This window comes from Seriola dumerili, unplaced genomic scaffold (genome assembly GCF_002260705.1).
Source record: "Seriola dumerili isolate Sdu_G_001 unplaced genomic scaffold, Sdu_1.0 BDQW01000191.1, whole genome shotgun sequence".
Classification (NCBI taxonomy): domain Eukaryota; kingdom Metazoa; phylum Chordata; class Actinopteri; order Carangiformes; family Carangidae; genus Seriola; species Seriola dumerili.
Window position 1 is genome coordinate 2,821,571 of NW_019174446.1, and position 20,242 is coordinate 2,841,812.

At 40.0% G+C, this 20,242-nt stretch overlaps 2 protein-coding genes across 22 annotated transcripts in view; both read right to left on the reverse strand.

Moving 5' to 3' along the window:
* Window positions 1-4,092: 4,092 nt before the first annotated feature.
* Window positions 4,093-5,707, reverse strand: dcstamp (dendrocyte expressed seven transmembrane protein). The gene is made up of 3 exons (XM_022753580.1): window positions 4,661-5,707; window positions 4,240-4,572; window positions 4,093-4,152 (listed from the first exon to the last, which is right to left on the reverse strand). Exons 1-3 carry the CDS (start codon window positions 5,705-5,707, stop codon window positions 4,093-4,095), a joined length of 1,440 nt encoding a protein of 479 aa, XP_022609301.1.
* Window positions 5,708-7,698: 1,991 nt separating this feature from the next.
* The window catches only part of rims2 (regulating synaptic membrane exocytosis 2), a 144,378-nt gene continuing 131,834 nt past the window's right edge, over window positions 7,699-20,242 (reverse strand). For 19 of the 21 annotated variants that reach the window (XM_022753381.1, XM_022753374.1, XM_022753375.1 and 16 more), the window contains 5 exons: window positions 11,267-11,408; window positions 10,899-11,011; window positions 10,686-10,787; window positions 10,452-10,591; window positions 10,128-10,331 (listed from right to left, as the gene is read on the reverse strand). In XM_022753381.1, the coding sequence (XP_022609102.1) occupies window positions 10,128-10,331; window positions 10,452-10,591; window positions 10,686-10,787; window positions 10,899-11,011; window positions 11,267-11,408 (701 nt within the window). Of the gene's footprint in view, window positions 10,332-10,451; window positions 10,592-10,685; window positions 10,788-10,898; window positions 11,012-11,266; window positions 11,409-14,119; window positions 14,514-20,242 lie in introns of those variants that run through there. The other 2 variants (XM_022753394.1, XM_022753372.1) reach the window with 2 other exon arrangements.

Here is a 20,242-nt window from a genome sequence, read left to right on the forward strand (position 1 = left end):
GAAAGTATTAAGATTTACTTTGTTGACCCAGATTGACTCAGTATTTGCATATTCAGCAGGATCACACATTATCATATGCGCTCCATCTATGCCCATGTATGGACTGCACTCATTCCTTCCTCGGTAAAAAAGGTCTGTGGCTGTCACCGCGCATCATGTGGCGGCTTCCTATTGGGCTGGCATGCTGGCGTGGTATTATGCCACGGGGCCAGTTGAGACATAATGTGAGCTTATCAGGTTGCCACACGGGTCAGTGGCAGCGTGTGAGTCACAGAAGGCCTACTCATGCTTGAGCTGTACCACTTCCTCTTTTCCTCTTGTCTCTGGCAGTGGAAGGATGGTGTGGGGCTGGCAGTATTGGACTGAGTGTCTGTGATGAAATGTGTACCCTCCTGGATTTAAACCAGTCTCTAGATAATAACTGCAGTTCATAGAAGTTAATAACAAGGAAAAATACAGGATTTTTTTTTTTTAAGTTTCAACTTAAAAGATTTAGGCCATTGCCATTTAAAAAAAATATATATATTTAAAATATTGTATTTTAAAATTACACTTTACAAGCTGTGGTCTACTCATCAAGAGAAGTTTGGGGTTCAGTGTCCTGACTGAAGAAAATATGATCTAAACACATTCACTCTTGGAAACTAATTTTATAATGCCACAGTGGAATTGTGGGAACTGTGAGATTGTAATATAGAACACAATAACACCGGTAGCAATGCAGGGACACATAAAATGCGACTTTTGACCATGAGTTGGTCGCCCTGTGTATGTTAAACACCCTCCTCTGGATGCTGCGATGGAAGTACATTTTTTATTGGTCAAAATCTGAAATTAAAAATCTTAGACTACAGGAATAAATCAAAAAAAAATTTACAGTTGGAATAAAGATATATGTATGTACATTCAGTTAACGAGAGCAATGTTATTCTTTGGAGGCCAGTTGACTGAAAACTTGTGGAGGAATTTAAAGTGTACATAAAGTAAGAAAACAGTACTGCAAGGTTTAAAAAAAAATAGTACCACTGGGTTTGTAAATTGTAAATAATGGCTTTATTAAGAGTTAATTGATTTTTTTATTTTATGTATTTTTTCATTCCTAATACCACTAACTGTAGATCAGTTATGGACATATAATGAGAACAGTGGTTTGGTTGCCAGATGAATCTAGATTATCTCAAATTATCTATTTGGTAATAATATTTGTAATACATAAATAAATACTTTTTAATAAATCATCAAGAATCTTTCATAACCGAGCAACTCAGACATTGTTCTTATGAATCTGTAACTAATCTATGAAGCATTAGTAAAGTATTTACCAGCCCTTAATCTATTAGTTACAATTTGTAAATACTTTATAAAGAGTTCCTAATCAGAAGGTTGCACTAAAGTAAGGCAACAGCTCTTCACCTGTACTTACTGTAAAATAAAACTTCAAACTGAACTCCAGCACTGCTCATCCTGCCTGTCAGCTTCTCTGGGTCACATGACACCCTGTACTAGGTTAGAACAATAACACCTGTGAGATATTAATTAACAATGACAGTTTGTAAACGGGAAGAGGACAGTGCTGTTCACGGCACATGTAGAAGACATCTGTCTTTGATTATGTAAGGAAATACTTCTGCTGTACTCTGCAGGGGAGCATTAGAGGGAAAATACCAAAGCCTTCCTCTGTTTTAGTTTATTAGAAGCTGTTGGTGATTAGTCTTACAGAAATACAGTTAAGTGCTAATTAATAATAGGATTCACAAACTTAACTTTGGAACAAAAAAAAGATGTCTATTTCAACACCCAAAAGCCTGAAACATTCACAGTATTTAATATATTGTTAATATATTTTGTTCGTTGTCATGATTTTGGCCTCTAATCTAAATAGCCTACTGTATATTCTGTTATCTGGTGGATTATACAGTTTGGGGAGATAATCATAGAACATTGTCATCTGCCATGTTACATAATGAACATGATGTAATATGTATGTAATGTCTCTGTCAAGGGAAAATGATATTTCTAGTTGAGGTGCTAATTGAAGCTAAAGTGAATTGAATAAGAACCTCCACATTTATGGTCTGTCGGCTATTATCTGGGAGAGTGTTCCTCCTATAAACCATTCTCCATGGTTACCATTGCTGTCAACTGACAGTCCAACCTGTTATGTAATGTGATATAACCTAATGAAGTACAGTAGTATACCGAATTACAATGATACAGTACAGGTAGAGGATTATAGACAAGCAATGGGACACAGTGTTTGAGCAGCATGTAATTATAATTAAAAATATTCACTGCAGTGTACAAGAGAATATAGTACAAAAACATTGAGTCCACAGCCGAGCTATAGTGTTTAGCGTGTTCACCATCTTAGCAAGGCGTGTTGTTATGCTACCATTCACTAATGAACACTAAACACAAAGTACAAATGAGTCTAGCATTTGATCCTAAACCAAAGGCCAAGGAACACGAGTTATTACAATTCATCTTGATAGACCAAATTTAACAGCAGTAGTTGTTGAGACATTTCACTTTGAACCACTGATGTAAACCTCAGAGCTGAAAAGTCAGGGTAAACGATCCTTTCACTTGTAATGAGAATGACTGGCAATCCAAGCTGTAACTCTAACACAAAGAGTGCTTGTGTGTATTTGAAAAAAAAGTAATGACATGAGGTAATGAAAGTGAAGGCTGGCTGGCAGTGGAGCTATCGCAGACATATAGGCTCCATGAGTGTCCAGCCCGAGTGGTGTTTATCACAGATGTTCTCATCCATTTTTTGTTGTTTGTGTTTGGGCTAAAAAGAAAACAAATCTGCAGGTAGATGACTGAGACAAGGAGAGTGTAGCCTCTCTTAGTTCAACTGTTGCTCATCAAAGTCACCAACTGTCCTTCTGCTACGTATGAGCACTTAACACGCATGGGCCTATGAGTTAAATGAAAAGCCCCACCCACTACCAGTCAGCCATAACATTAATTAGTAATTAAGATTTTTAGATTGTCTATGCTGGTCAGTCATTTTCAATCAGTCCGGTGTGTATCTGGGTTATTTTTCACCCCACCCCAGTAATAAATACAGTACAATTACAGTAACTCACTGTTTTACAGTAAACTTCCTCTTACAGATTGAGAACTCTTCCAGTAAACTGGTGTTATGACAGATACATGTACTACTGTAGGTGGTGGCTGTCTCTTTTTGGTTAGTCCTGCAGAATGTCCGCGTCTATTACCAACCACATCCTGTTATGTTATGTTACTATTAAAATGCCATCTGAAACAATGAGTCAAATTAACAAGAAGCGCAATGAGTATTTTATTCCAGACCTCCCTCTGTAGTGTTAGAGTGATAGTTCAGGTTATTTGACTTGGGGTTGTGTGAGGTACTTATACATACTCAGTGTATTACCTGCGGTAGATACGGATTGGTGCCCTCTCAAGTTTAGAGAAGCAGTGGGGAGCGCTAGCACCCAAGATGAGCGATGTACTGCTGTGGACACACCTATGGACACACCTATGGTGCACCATGTATTACTCCGCAGGTAAGTAGGTAGGTACACTTCTGCACAGGAATACAGTAGTTCAGTGGTTGAGAAAAGTAGTTCCAAAGGAATGGGCTGTTTGACGGAAAAATAAAGCGGTGAAGATATTCAAAATGTAGCGTACTCCCAGCTGCTTCTCTAGAGGACGCTGATCCGAATCTACTGCAGGTAATGCATTGATCCAGTCCAAATGGCAATTAATAATTTAGGCAACAGCTCAACTGTGGATGAGTGAAAACTTTACCTACTGGTGTTGGTAGAAAAAAAGCCAGATGATCACCAAATGATTAGGATCCATTGCTGCACACCATGAATGGGACCTGTACCATATGCCATGGCAATCTGTCCTATAGTTGTTGAGAAATATCACTAAAAAACAAAAATGTCAATCTCATGGTGGCACAAGGGGAAAAGTCAGGGTATCACAAAAGTCAGTGTCATCATGAGGGTACAAAACTTCATGCATCCAGTAGTTGTTGGTCTGAAGACCGTCGATGCCATTACTAGAGTCTCTAATAGTAGCTAAAAAATTCACATAGAAGAAAGAATCATTTCCTCACACGACACCTTGTGGATCCTCTTTGGGTCGAAAAAGCAGCGGGCACCAGAAATGTGGCTGATAAGAGAAGAGAAGACAAACTAAAAGATTAGAGACGACACTAACAGCCTTTATTATTCTCTACCAATATGTGGTTATACAAACCTTAACAATCAACGATGTGAGGCTGCAGGTGTTTTTATTCTTCTTCCCTTTTAATCTCTTCCGGAGGATTTTGGCATGGAGGTACTCCACTCTCCCCTCCGCAGCGCTGGAGAAGAATCGCTCAGAGACCATCAGCCTCAGCTGGGACATTTTGGCCGCCATCAGGGCCATGACGACCAAGGTGACCAGGATGACGGCCAATGGAAATATGGAGTTATAGAAGAGCAGCTTGGGTTTAGGGAGGCACTTCTTTTCAAACAAGGTCACAGAGTAGGAAAAGTCTTTGTGATGGATTTCCTCACTGAATGGTAAACCAATTACAGCCACAATCCCCTGAAAGGATACACGAATGAGTGGTCAGTGGCTGTCTGACAGAAATGAATCAGGTAAATTCTTAAAATACTTTCACAAACACACTTACTTTGATGCTCATTAACAACGGGACATGAAACGGTTCCAGCTCTGCTAATTTTGTTGTTACAATATCCACAAAGCAGTACAATAAGGCATCCACAGTTATAAATATGACCCAAACTACAAAATGAACGACAACTGAAACACCGAACTTCAGTACAACTTTGCCCTCTCTGGTGGTGGGTCGGGCGGAGGGGATGGCGGTGTACAGCTTCCCTTCCTCCGGTGTGAGGGGGAGGATGTGAGGTTTTCCTTCCTCCCTCTGCTTCTCGTCAAAACGAACAAATTTGCTGCCGATGAACCTGTTTTCGTATTTCATGTCACTGCAGTACTTTTTTATGTGCAAGGCTATGAAGGTCATGAGCACGAGGAAGCTGATGGCGGGAAACAGCCTGTCGGTCACAGTGGAGAACGTACTCACAAGGGAATGTGCATATTTCACAGTCTCGTCCAGCCTCTGCTCTGCTTCACTGAGTTTCTCCCTGAATTTTTCTGATTCCAGTTTGAGTGAAATCTTGAGCTGGGAGTCAACGTTCACCACTCCCAGGTCTGTAACCCCTTTAAGGATGCTTCCTATCCACTTCAACATCTTGACGTAGTTACTGAATGGAGTGATGATGGCTGATTTCTTCGCCTTCAGGTTGCAGATCATACTCCTGAGGAGGCCTGTGAGGTTCTCCAAGGTGTTATCGATATTTTTAAGAACAACAAGGCTGGTCCCAGCAGTGAGCAGCAAGTTGCGACTCTTCTTCATGAAAATGGAGATGACAAATAGGGTCCCTAAGCATCGTACCCTCTTTGATAAGAAGAGGGCGACGGTGAGTAATGTCCCAAAGCAGCCAGCAATCCCTCCAGCCACTGCTGTCTCATAGTCCAGGTGGAAGAGCAGGTAGAGAAGGAGCAGGGCGCTGAGCAGGAGGCTGGAGAAGCTACAGGTCAGGAGGAGGAGGACAGTTCTCTGAAAGCCGTCCCTTTTACCCGTCGTGAAAACATCCACGGCCTGAAAACCAACATCTTCAAGGCTCTGTTTTACTGCAGTCCATGAGAGTAGCATGTTGGGTGTCAAAGGAGAAACTGTTGGAAAACACTGAAATCTGGAAAGCAAATTTGGAAAGAAAGGGGAAGTTAAAAAGACATATAATAAGAAATAAACAGTGTGAACTGTTACACAGTGAAATTTAAATCATAAAAGGTACATGTTGAATTTCAGAAGGCTGTACATTTAAGCTTTAGTTTAATGAAATCACAAGAACAAACCTGCTGCATACATCAGGGTGTCTAGTCTTATGCATGTAGTCTGCAGTCTCCTTAAATACGGCTAAAACAGGAACTCCTCTCAATCCTCAGTCATTTGTCATTTCCCAGTCATCCCTATTTTTTAACCAAAAGCAGAAGCAAACATGGGCTGATATGAGGCTGAATTCTGACAGTGTGAGACACTTGATTGTGCTTTTGGTCTAAAATTCAAGTATTTTATTCAGGATTGCAAGGCTGCACGCCATTAAGTACAGATTACTTAGTGTATACCAAATTCAAACAACAGCAAACTTGATAAATGCTATACAATACTATTTGGAGTAGGTGGCTATAAAACAGCAATATGGAAACATGGGTCAGGATTTGTAATTTTTGTAATACATTATTATAATATTGTCATACTGTAAGATGTAATAATCAAGGTTTAATTTATGGAGAGACAGCTGCTTTCTATGAATTCAGGTCAGAAGTTTTAAAAGGGGAAATAGTCATTTGATGTTGACAGCAGGGTTTTGACGTCAGGAGCTTCACCATGAAAAGCTCCTTTTTAGGCGAGTTGGTGTGCAGGTTTTATTAGAGGCGTGTGAAACTGTCACATACAGTCAATTTAACAACATACACAGAAATAATATATAATATATGTCATATTAATGTCTATCTTCCCATTCTGGGAAAGTGGTCTCAGGCTTTTGGATTGGATTTACATAACATCTGTCTACAATATGAGCATACATACAGAAACTTACATATGGTCTAGACATATATGTCATATATGAAAATTGTTTCCATTTCTAATCGATTTTAAATAGAATTTTTACATATATATTTTTATTTTATATGTACATATATTTCATACATGGAAATTCAATATGTGTAAATGTTGAATTTGTGTATGGGAAAGGCGAAAGTTGTAGAGTTCAAACAAAAAAATCTTTGAAGACATCATTTATGTATAATTTTACTCCACTGGAACACAAATGACCTCAACTATTGTATGTTAACACTGACAGTGAAAATGATGGCTCAGTCTGTAAGTTGGTAACTCCACCACTTCAGCCTGCACTGAAATATCTTAGTATACTGGATGGATTGCCAGAGTTAGCACATGTTAGCATGCTAACACTCTAAACTAAGATGTGACAATGGTAAACATTATTATGGAATAGCATTTTGATTATGCCTTCCATACATTATACCTGCTTAACATAAAGACATTAGAATTGTCATTGTAAGCATGTTAACATGCTGATATTAGCATTTAGCTCCAGCACCACTGTGCTTAAGCACAAGCTGCTAGCACAGCTGTAAATTTAAGTCATGTTATTCTAACAATTTTTGTCAAAGAGAAGTGATTAAAAAGTTAATGAATAGTTAATAACAATGTCCTTACATATGGGGTAATAACAAAACCAGTGAACCCTTTGCAAATTTGATATACAACCTCACCTGTCTGCAAAGTTCTTCTGGACCGACACAAATGCAGACTAGCTAATTAGCTTAGCTAACTAGGAACAAGCTGGTAACCAGGTAACCAGGTAACTTACTTTCTGCTAGAAATAAGAGAGGTATGCTTCACAATCTTACTGTTTTCATTTTCCATTAAAGGGCCGTTTTAATTTTATACCAGTTTTACATATGAAGCTCAGGTTAGTGGTGACGGGGAATTACTTTACTCTTGTGAGAACGGTTACAAAATCTCTTCTGTGACTCTTGGAGATTTCAAAATTAAATTTCAACCTTCTCAGCAACCTTCTTTTTGTGTGTTCATCTCATCACCCAACACTTGGCATCAGTGTAATATCATTTTTTATTTTTAATTTGAAAAATAACTTACATAAATCTCTGTACTCAACCATACTTAACCAAGACATAGCCTTGGCATTAACACATTGCACCAAAAAGAGAAAATTAAAAGGCATTCAAAAGGATAAATAACATATGTCTTTGTCATCATGTGAGGCATTCTTCCTGTTCCAAAAGAGTCTATCAATCTATTCATGGTAGCTTGTTTATTCAAATTCTGACATCTAAATGTATGTACAATGAAAATTGAAATGAAAATATATGCTGTAGCCTGTGACAGCGACAAGGTTTTCTTGGAGATTAAAACGCATTATCTTCATGTGGAAAAGGAATAATGCCTCAATGCCTCAATTTCATTCAGACATACTGCAACTATAAGATTCATATACCTCCCAGACATGAGAAGTATTTTCAATTACTAAAAATAGAAAATAAAAAATAAACTGGTCTTGGCTTTTAAATAAAACTAACAAAAATATAGTAAATTAATTTCATTTTCATTAAAACAAGAAAAAAACATTTTCTGTGGCAATATCCCTTGTTATTTGAACTTGTGATTAGCTCATCTTCACAAACAATGCCTGTAAAATTGAACCATAGCAACACACATCTTTTGCATGTTTGCTGCCTCTTGATTAGGTATAGACCTCTTGCTGTACCAATACAGATTATTTTTGCATGTTCGTCAACAATACTGGAATAAAATACACTTGCAATCACAACTGTTTCGTAAACCTCCATTAAATATAAAATATTTTCCTTGTCACTTTTTTTTTCTCAAAAACCTGAAAGAAAATATGACTTTGGGGGTGGAATGTTTTTGTTAAAACTTCAATAACTGGCCGTGGAAGACCAAGAACTAATTTGCTGTAGAGTTCAATTTAAGGGGGAGGGAGAAAAGTAATGAAGTTGACATGCACTGTACAAGAAACTGCAAAAATTCCAAATATCATCTTTATCAAAACATGCTGAGTTACTGTAAGGTGTGCCCAAGCCATGTTGCAGAAAATCCTTTTCAACATGCTTGTTAAACAAATCAAATCCAAAATAAAATACATACTGAAACAATACAGAACTGTAAAATAACCAACAGTCCTAAAATCTGGACAATATCAGGGGACTGAACAATGGTAGCAATGAATAGTACAATGAGAGGTACCCTGGGACAAGGAAGAAAGAGAAACATGTACAATTTGCACATAATGTTTATCTTTATAAGGCCTGAGCCTTTTTACAATGAAATAAATAATTTACATTTATTTTCATTATCACTTTTTGTCACATAAACATTTTCTGTTAAATAACTCCAAAAGTTTCCTTTAAGTTTCCCTTATCTGCATGTCTGCAAAACACAGACTCACGAATGGTCTAAAGAATGATAAACGATGTCTTCTTTTTTTTTTAATCACGATGTTGCATTCACTCCCCTTGAAAACCATGCACTAGTGAAATTTATCTTTAAAAATAATATAAATTGTTGAAAATGGCTGATCTGTTTTATTTATTTTTCATCTTTTTTGCAAGTTGCAGCCTCAAGAAAATAATTTTCTTTTTTTTTTTATTCAGCTAAATTTGTGTCCATGCAAATCAACTAAAAAGGAAAAAAAATATTTTTTCTCTTTTAATTTTCATACAATATATCAACAGAGAAAGAATGATGGTAGATTGTACATCTTTTCATGGGGTTTGGGTCGTTATTGTTTATTCTGGAGTGTTGATGGTAGCCACTTCAATATATTGCCTCTGATTAATGTTGACGTCTTTTTGGTGATTTACCAGTACGGTTTGATTCAGTACATAAACCTGGAGTATGTGGGGCATTTCTTTCGGGTTTTGGGGGAGTGTGGACACAAGCTGGGACACACCTCACCCAAAGTGATGGTCTCCAAAACTCCATCTACACAGCTAGGTCTGTTGGCGTGGCGTGACCAAGCATATGGTTAGAAACACTATCACCCCCTTCAGATACAAGTACACTGACATTTAAAGAAAAAAACAAAACAAATGAAAAAAAAAAAAAAAAAAAAAAAAAAAAAAAAAAAAATCAAAGCAAAACATTTATTTTTCATTCGAAAAGGGCTTCTGTAGAACTCGTTTAGCGGTTCCCAGTACTGACCCCCATGGCTTCGAATTGGATGAAAACCTGGAACTGACAGATTCCTCGTGCTAAGGAGTTCATTCCAGCTTCCTCCAAACAACAACAACAACACCAGGCAATCCCGGCCGCCAGGCGCTTGCAACACGCTTCGCCATGTGCACAATGTGCGCGACGTTTTTGCTCAAAACACAGGATCACGTTTGCACCCCTAGAAACAGGCTCAGAAGACACAACATCAAGCATGCAGTGTAACCGGGGGGCGTGACCTGTAATCGCAACACTGGCTGCTACAACAACGCTATCAGTCCACACGCTGCTATGATCGAGAGAAACTGTCCAGTGAGGATTGGGAAGCTCTTCTTGTCAGTGGGGCCAGAGTAGGGTCCACCAGTGAGGAAGGAGGAAAGAGCTTGAACCAGCCAATCACCATGTTGGACAGGTCCAGCTCGTCTAACAGTATCTGAACTGCTCCCATGAATGATTTATGGTCCATACGTCCATAGTCTCCCCATACTATGACCTGCAGGGAGGAACACAGAAAAAAGAAACTCAGCTTTACTCCAAGTATAGATTTTGTGAAAATATGATGTTATACGAGAACTGACTGTGAGTTTCCACTTTAATTGCTGACTTAACTTACCTGTAAAACCTTTCCTCCCGGACTCTCCTCAAACGGCAGTTGCTGCTGGTAAAGAGGATCCAAGGTTTTTCTTGCTACTTTTGTTTTCTTTTTGGCTATGCAGACTCCGTTTTCCAAAAGGTAGACCTTGACATATGGTGCTGAGAGGACAGGAGAGGAGATGTTACAACTTATATTACTCACTATTTATTAACATTTTACTGCCTATAATAATGGGGTGAGAGCTGAAATTACCTGGCAGTGACTTGGAACCTGGTTTTCCCACAAGACCACGGGCTCTAATGACCTCTACCTCCAGTGCTCCTTTCTTCTCCACCATGCCTATCTGGATGTCACCTGAACAGCAAATATAATGATTAAATATTTTATAGTATATAAGGAACAAAATCACTCACAATTACCAAATTACCAAGTGAGTTTATTGAATGAAGGGATTCTTGTTCTCACCCATAGGTGGAGTAGCCAATGTCTGTCGTCCAACCAGCTGGGCAGGACCCAGACCATCCAGGAAGTCACTGAACTGGGCATCTGAGGAGAGCCGCACCCCAGGGAAGATGAGGCTGAAACAGAGAAACACACACACTTGTTACCACAGAAGTTAAGTAGGGTAGTGTAGATTAAAGACCATGCTTTAGGGCGAGAGGGTGGCTGTGATTATTAAATGTCAGAGGGATTAGAAAAAGTGAGATCTGATATGAGTAATCAAATTAAGTTTTGAAATGTTGGCCGTGTATGCTGTGTAACTGCTCCCAGTAAAACATGAGTAGGAGCTTTTTGATTGTCCTCAGTGCGAGTGTGAGTCCTCGTCTCCTTACTTTCCCTCGGAGCTGTAGCTGTTCATGCTGCCGTCCGTGGACTCCCGGCTCGCCTGCCGAGTCATCCTGCTCCTCATCTCCACCGCCAGGCCCGTCTCCGTACTCCTCTGGATAGTGCTGCGCAACTTCTTACCTCCTGCTTCTGCACACAGGTTGACACATGCAAAGAAAGAGAGAGGGAGAGAGAGAGAGAGGGATATAGACTGTCAATCCATGACACTGAATCACTTTGTGACTCATGCTGCGTTCAGTTGCCTTCACATGGATTATTTCTGACATCGCAGTGCTTTCATTGACTCATGAAAAATCATTCCACAGTGAAAACAAAAAGCAAGACAACACTGGATTACAATTCATCTCTACACCAAGACATGAGTGTAGTTTGCTCTGGGAAGGATCATAGTAATTTCACTGTGATAATCAAACAAAGTCACCAAATCAAGCTCTACACAACTGTGGCTCTTCGTGTATCTGTTGAGCAGAACAACATGTACAGACCTCCTCTGGTCTGTACTACCGACTGCCTACGGGGGTCTTGTGGGAACCGTATCGAGTCCACGCTCCACCTACAAACATCCCCACACCCCCACCCATCCTAACTGATCCCATATGACAGCTGACTTCCCCCATTAGCCCCGCTGCTGCTCATCTCCCTCACAGCCTGCGTGCGGGGTCACGTGGCTGCGCCTGTGGCAGACGTGCAACGTACCTACACACACAAGTATAGTATGAATGCTCCACTACTGAAATCACGCCTGGCGATCAGCACAAAAACAACAAACAAACACACACACACACACACACACAGCATCTCTACTATGTGTCATTTCATATCCCATTAAGAGAGAGATTAGAAAATTTGCCTTCACTCACTGCATCAAACAGCAAAGATGCTTAGGAGCTTAAAAGAGATTCAAACACTTCATATTCATCTATTAAGCTCTGTTAAACAGGTATCTAAAAAATGTGTGAAAATATGTGCTTATTCTCCAAGTTTTAAAAACATGATGGCTCTGGTGCAATCAAAGATTAATTATCCAAGATTATTATTATTTCTCCTATTAGAGTCATGGAATTTCTTCTTCCTCACCTGTAATCAAATTAATGCAAAGTGAGGGCAGTGTGTTATTTCCCAGAGGTCAGATCATCATTGCAAAGCCAGACAAAAGTAATAACACTAAGTTACCGTCAGTTCAGTGTTTGCAACCTCCAGGTGCAAAGTAATGACAAACAATTGGCCACCTATTCACAGATCTTAAGTAACCTTTACCTTCTATTTCCCCAGTTTGAACGGATGAATCATGTCTAGGCTACATCATTCCTAAACCAACATCATCACAGGACCTCTGTGGCGCCTGCTGTCTTCACTCTCCTTCCTCCCTGCTTCCTCGGCTTGTCAGAGGAGGAGCTGAGGAGAGGAGAGATGATCCTGTATCCTATCTCACACAGGCATAAACAGACATGAAGCCTTTCAGCCTTGGAATCTCAGTTATTCAGATGGCCTCCGCCTCCTCTTCCTGCTCTGCACACACGTTACAATAGGAGACGCAGCCACGGAGGTCGTCTCTGACGTCTGCAGTGAGACGCAGCTCATACACCTCTGCTGCCAATCAGCGGCCAGTCAGATGTTATCAATGAACACTGAGAACACACCATGTTCAGGCTAATGAATAACCCCCCCCCCCCTTTTGTGGCGCAATGTCACTGATATGCAGCCCTGTTACAGAATTATTACTGATGAATAGGTGATCTTATATAATTATTAATAATATGATACAACCAAAGACTGCAGACTTTTTTCTCACGCAAACTAATAGACCAAACCATAAACAAACCATGGCATAGACTTTCATTTAAAGGCAATGACTCTGACATACTGTTCCCATGTACAGCATACACACACGTAACTACTTTATCTACAAAAAAGTACACACACAACTGCATTATAAGTAATTAAAGGTAAAGTATTTGTCAGCAGCAGCCTGAGGCAGCAGTAGCCTAAAAGTTAGACAAACTGGCTCGACATCAAAAGGGTCACTGACCTCAAAATCTCCGCCCTGCCAGACAGGAAGAGACAATGAAGTTGCTGCTCAGCTGCCAGCAGTGGAAGTGTGTGTACAAGTGTGTGGAGTTGTAGCCATAAAAAAAAAAAAAAAGCTGGTGTGGTCTTCTGCTTTGCAAATCTATGAACTACTGTATTTGTCTGTAATTAAATCCCCTACCACTAGAATAGGAAGTGATTACACCACCTTATAAATATAAACACATACAGAAGGCGTCCTCACCACTGGTCAGGACATTTGAAGCGACAGTCATAGAACAATGAATGAACGGCTGCCCACAAGGTACTAAACAATGATTCATTGCAGTTACTAAATCCTCTCTTGCCATTCACAGTCACTTTTAGAAATCATCAAGAGGAGATGAGAGGTTGTTGAAACTAGGAAGTATCCACTAGCAGCAGGTAACAGCAAACAGACTGGTCCCATTAAGAATCCACACTAACAACACAACCACTGACGACAGCAGCAACAACAGAAGCAGTGGGTCTATTTCACAACAAACTGAGAGCATGGATAATAAACTGATTATTCTTGAGTTGCAGGCCATGATATCAACTTCCATTGTATCATATAAACAGTGTACACACAGCTCAACCATCATATTATTTTTGTAATTGAACTATCCTGCCATCCCAATTAAACTAATGACATCTTTCAACCTGTCCCAGTTCTCCCAACAATCAATACCTCTGTATCTTCCCACTAATCCTACATCCATCTCCCCCCTCACTGCCATCCCTCAGTTTAACCAGCAGCGCATGCTGTGACATTTCCCCTGTTGTCATCTTACCTCCGTCCTCCTCATCAAAGGAGTTCATGCAGGGGAAATAGACGGCCAGCGCTTCAAATGATGCAGACAGACTCATCTTGCTCTGGGAGCGTTGGATACGCATCCCATGAGCCGGAGCAGAGGTATCGTGCCCCTGCCTGCCCATGGTGACCAGCGGCTGTCCTTCTCAATGCGGTGAATTGAATCCACCAGACGTCAGCTGATATTACTGGTAAAGGTTTAAAAACCTGCTCAAATCTAATCTGATGAATTTGATAAATTCCTGAAGCCAGTAGTAGAGGACACTGCTATGCTATAGTAGATCAGGTCTGTGTTCTCATTTAGTTTGTCCCTAGATGCTCTGTAAAGTGCATCCTAAGCAGAGCTTCAGAAAAGCGTTGCTTCAGTAGCTGAGTCTTGTGCTGTCTGGGTCTGACGTTCCTGCTGCACCTCTTTCTTCAGGGGGGGAGGGGAGAGAGCTGCATTGCGCTCCACCAATCAGGGCGCCAGGCTGCTCAGGCGCACCTCGGCTGGCTCTGCGGGTGCACAAGCTCTACCCAGAGATACTGAGCCCCCCCTCCCCAGTCTGTTATTCACCACTCTTTTTTTTACCTCTTCTTTTATCACTTGCTTTTTCTTTTTTTCACACTCTTTTGTGCCATTTATCACAGTTATTTTCCTCTTCTCTCCATCCTCTGTCCCTCCATCCCTCCCTCTACTCATCTAATCCACAGGCGCCAGTGAAAACAAGCTGTCATTAGGTCTGCCAGCAGCCCTGCTGCAGCCACATGCTGGTCACTCAAAGTTCACGTGCCAAACTCTAACTCTAATTTACTCCTCCTTTTTTTCTTCTGTTACTACATTATCACGGCCGTGTTGTGTTGGGAGGAATTCACTTTGCTCATTCTGACTCTTTTTATAGCTGCTGAGAATAAGAAACCAAGTGGACCCTTCTACATCCTCTATTACACAGCTCTGTTGTGTTGTGTTTGCCTTGACCAATCACAAAGCACAGTTTCAAATAATCAGAAAAGCTCTTTGTTTGAATTAGTGTCAAACTCACCAAAACATTGACATTTTTTCACTCCATTTCTACCATTTGTGGAAACCTGAGGTCAGGATGTTTTAAACACTCCGGAGCTGAAACACACAGCAGCAGTGCTCAGGGAAGTGCTCTCTTCACTGGTGGTCCCTGAAATACTAATAAATCTGCTACTGGCATGACATGTGACAGCTAATACTAAACTTCTGTTCCTCTGGTAACTGTCACCACTGCAGCTTGGTAAAAAATCATGTGAAGCTGTGCTGCTTTGACATGTTGCTAGAGAAGAAACTGTGGTGCTTTTGTTCTGAATGTATCTGGCAGATTAGGCACAGGACAAGACGATTCTGGTGCACTATTATAAATATAGCAAGCTCCCTGTAGTGTTATCACTGAGACTAAAGTTCCTCTCTAAGAGACACTGCAACCTACTTCCATGAAGGAGCTGCTTCAAGCATGGCGGCAATTTGCAGGTTTCATCTAGGTCAGTACAGCCAAATAAAAACACTTCACATTTACAGCTAGAGGGAAACTGGACTAACACACACAGTTACAATACAACCAACTGGTGCAATTTCTTTATGAAAGCATAGGCCTATAATTCAAAGCTTTGGTTCAGTCAAACAGTGACATTAATCCACAGGATGTATTTATTTTAATGAATCAAAAAGCTAACTAATTTAAGGAGAAGTTATGTCTTTGTGTATTTTACAGGTTTTTAAACAGACTAGCGCTGTGGCTCCGGGGATGACAATGTCACTCTGTCGTTCTGATTGTCAGTCCATCACTTCGGTTTACACTGACATATTTGAGCAACTATTGGGTGAAAGTTTTGTGCATACAATGATGTTCCTAAGAGAGGATGAAGCCAGCTAACACTGGTGATGCCATGACTTTTCCTCTGACACCATGAGGTTGACGATTGTAGCTTTTAGTGACATGGCTTCATAACTGTTGGATGGATGAATTGTACTGACTTTGGTGATCCCTTATCTTTTTAATCTAGCACCATCATCAGGTCAAAATTTTAATTTGTCCAGTTCTTTGGTTTATGACCAAATCCATGCAAAACTAATGACATACACATCAGTGTACCTTCTGATTAGTGCTAAATAGCAAATGTTAGCACGCTAACATATATGGATATGGAGAGGGTAAACATTATGTGAACAATGCATTGATATTGTGAGCATTTTAGCATGCTGATGTTAGCATTTAGCTCAAAGCATTGCTGTACCATAGTCCAGCCTCACAACGCTGCTAGAATCTTATTTGTACACAAAAGCTGCAGCAAAATGCTCAGTGTATCACTGTCCAAACACTTGCTGTTCACATTTTTTATTTGTAGCACACACGTCAGGACTGCCACAGCCAATATAATCTGAACATATAGTATCAGCAGGAGATTCTGTTATATACTGAATCTTTTCAGCTTCACTCAGCTCCAGTGAAAGCTGAAATCTGAACATTAGCCCCTCTACAGCAGCAGGAGGTCACAGATCATTCTACAACTGCAAGTACAACCTGACATCTGATTGATGTTTTATTAACAACAGAGTTTTCTATTTCATGATATTCCACAAAATAGATGGATGTAATGACGATACATCAGTTTAAAAGTAGATATTAACTTTAACTCTAACTCTTAATCGTCACCTCAACTCAGCAGTTTTTGATGGTGAGGTTTTTGTAATGTCTGTCACACACAACAAAACTATAAGGATTAGATTAATAAGACCACCAATTGTGTAGTTAGTCTTTCACTGGGCTCTGAGGTGACAAAATGGTGAGAATTAAATAGGTTGATGCTCTGAGGAAGCACAAAGCCAGGAACATGGCTACAACATGGAATCATAACAGTAGTGAGTAGTGAAATTAATTTTGCAAAAGAAAAAATCTGGTTCAAACATGTGCTTGGTCAAAATAAAAACCAACAACACAATGACAATTCATCCGTCCTCTGTCTAAGTCACAGCTAATGCGTCATTGCACACATGGCAACAGTAGATAGCCATTCACTCTGAAAACACATTTGGCATGTGTTGGTTGTTTAAACTTTCACAGCTACTGTATGGCACCGTTTATTCTTATCCATTCACCCACTGCACGGTGACAGAGAGATAGAGACATGCACGCACGACACCTGATGAAAAAAGAAAAAAAGTTAATTACAGTCTTGGCAAATCTGTTCAAAGATTCAAAAGAGTTCACACCTTACATGAAAAGCCACAGGAAAACTTTCATTTGTCACGCAATACATAACATTATCAACAAAGTAAAAGTTTGTTCATTAGAGATTAAAGTACTTCAAACCAGTATAAAATCATGCCTGAAGAAACATGAGAATCCAGGTCTCTTCAGTTCATCTCTTTATAGAAAATGTGTCACTTTAGTTACAAAGACCAGAGAGGGGATTACTGGTGAGATGAGGAATGTGTTAAGGGGAATGTTTTTTTTAAATTCTAACTCAGGCCTTCAGACATTACATTCAGGTTTTCAAAGGTAATGTCCTTATTTATATTCAAGTATATTGTATATCGTCCCTCTTTAACTTAACTCTTTGGCTTCTCTATCCGGCTTTCTGTTGTTATATTGTCTTCTGAGCCTCTTGCCTATAATTGCTTTTGCTTCGTTTGTCAAAGCACTTTATAAACTGTTTAAAGGTGCTATATAAATACAGTGATTAATATAATAATTATTATTAATATTATTATCAAAAAGGTAATCCTTGTTGTAGAAAATCTCCATTTTAGGCAATGCTGGTGTTCTCTGATTTCACAACAGCATGACTGGTATGGAGTAAAATTAAAGCACATTGTGCAACATATCTGCTCTCACTCCAAGCTATGACAAACTGACATGACAGTGACCACACGACTCCAGATCACAGGCACCTCAGAAGGCAGGAATGTGAAGAATCTCACCAATTCTACTACAACAACAAAAGAGCGCAATATCCCAGAAGTCGAATGTAAGTTCTGCCTGGCAGGCGGCAAGGATCACAGCCGGAAACCCTTGGACGTCTTATTAATTGATGAGACCGGGCCAGGACGAGCGTCAGACAGCGACTCTGGTCCTACACACAGTAAACACAGCTTAATGGAGGACTCTAACCCTGGCAGTCACACTCACGGATGTAGGCAAACACACACTTGCAAGCACTTTAAGTGTGCACACACCTGGACACACACCAGTACAGCCCAAACGTAGGCAAACACTTTCTCTTCTCTCCGTTTACATTCCCTTCTGTCTACCTTGATGCAGACCAGTCCTGCAGTCTAGAAGTGCAATTTCCTATTGTGTGTGTGTAGCTCAGATATGATGAGATTTATAATGTGAAATTGATTTAATTATAGAATATCATATGCTTGTGTACACTTTCATTCCACTAGCTCTGTTATGGCTCCCAACAACTCCTGGGACTAATATAAAACAGTCTTGTGTTTAGTGCTGGATAAGCAGCACAGAGTCCACTCATCATACTTCCTACCTAGAAAATGCTGCCTGGAAGGCTCATGAGAGCAGTGGGCCTCTACTCTACTACAGCTTGTAGAACTGCAGAGTTAGGTGATAAAAAAATCTTCTGCATGACACATGTTTTAGATTGAATGTTAACATAAAAATTCGAATTAATGTAACTGTAATCCTGCATGACATGCAAGTGAAAGCACAGAAATAAGAATCATGAAGAATCTTCTTCATGGTATAACACTCATGTTTCATATATATATGTATATAATAAAAGATTTTACACCCAAACATGTACACACACTGCGTACTGCCATTCACTTCACGCCTTCATTGAAAAGGTTCACGCCTTCAGTGGAAGGTGTGAGGGGAGAGAGGCATGTTTGAAACATGAAATGCAGGAGGTGTAGCAGTTGGAACAGTCCGTCCCCTGGCTGCCTCCCTTCACTCAGTGGTGCAAACACTGAAGCTACAACAGATGGAGAGCTAACCAGAGAGAGAAAGGGGATCTAAACACTGCCAAGCCTTACGTGTGGATATGAAAGATCATTATACGAGCTGACATCACCCCAGCTTACTTTTTTAGAACCATAACAAACTAGTGTGATATGTAAAAGCTTCCCTTGTGTGTGAAAATTACACCAAACATATCACAATGATTATTTCTCATACTTGTAAGAGGAAACAAGCCTGTTTTAACCACTTTTATGGCCAAGTGAGCAGAAACATCATCATATGATGATCTATGACTAAACTGACCACAGTATTTTTCATGTCTCTTCAGACTTCCTCTTTGACTGACACTTACAGAGTGGCTGTCAGCTTCTGGAGACAAAACTATTTGAAGAGGAAGTCCACACAGTATTTTTAGCGGCACTTAAAAAATCTGAAAATGCAGGGTGGAAGTTCATTTTTAGTCCAGTTCAGATGGGAGGCAAGAATGAACTGTACTCAAATGTGGTACACAAGTGGACGCAAGTGTGTCCTAAACTGCGTCCAAGCCTCAGACTGAGGCAACAGAGACATATGGCTGAGGAACATGAGCCAAACTGCAGGCAGAACACGCCGAGCAGCTGAGGGAGCATGGCAGGGTTTACAGGATGAATCAACAGCTTTTAGATGAGATGCTGAGTGAAGACGGATAATACGCCACCAGAAATATTTCTTTTTATAAGGAAAGTCCGACTGAAGGTTTCAAATGAAACTGTAAATATATATGCAGGAGCACTCTGGCAAACTCATGTCAATTCCAATGACTTTCAACAGACCCAATGGAAAACCTGTTAGAAAATAATTAGTAGTGTAATCGGGAATCAAGAGTAAATCAGTTAAGAACACTTGCGTCTCAATAGCAGCACTATAAAAATATTGCTTTTGTCAAGTGGCAACATCAGCAAGGACCAGAGGCTGGTTCCTCCACAGCTTGCTGGGTCAATGTTCGTGTATATCCAGGGTCAACGTGACATATTTTTCTGCTCTAATTGGATAACAGCTAAATTATGCTTCAGCATAATTACCACAAAACAGAAAAAAAAAACATCTTCAAAACAACAAGGACATTGGTTAATTTCTTGGATAACGCAGAGTACACTGTCTGCTACGAGAGACGCCATGTGCTGCTCTCAGTGTGAAAA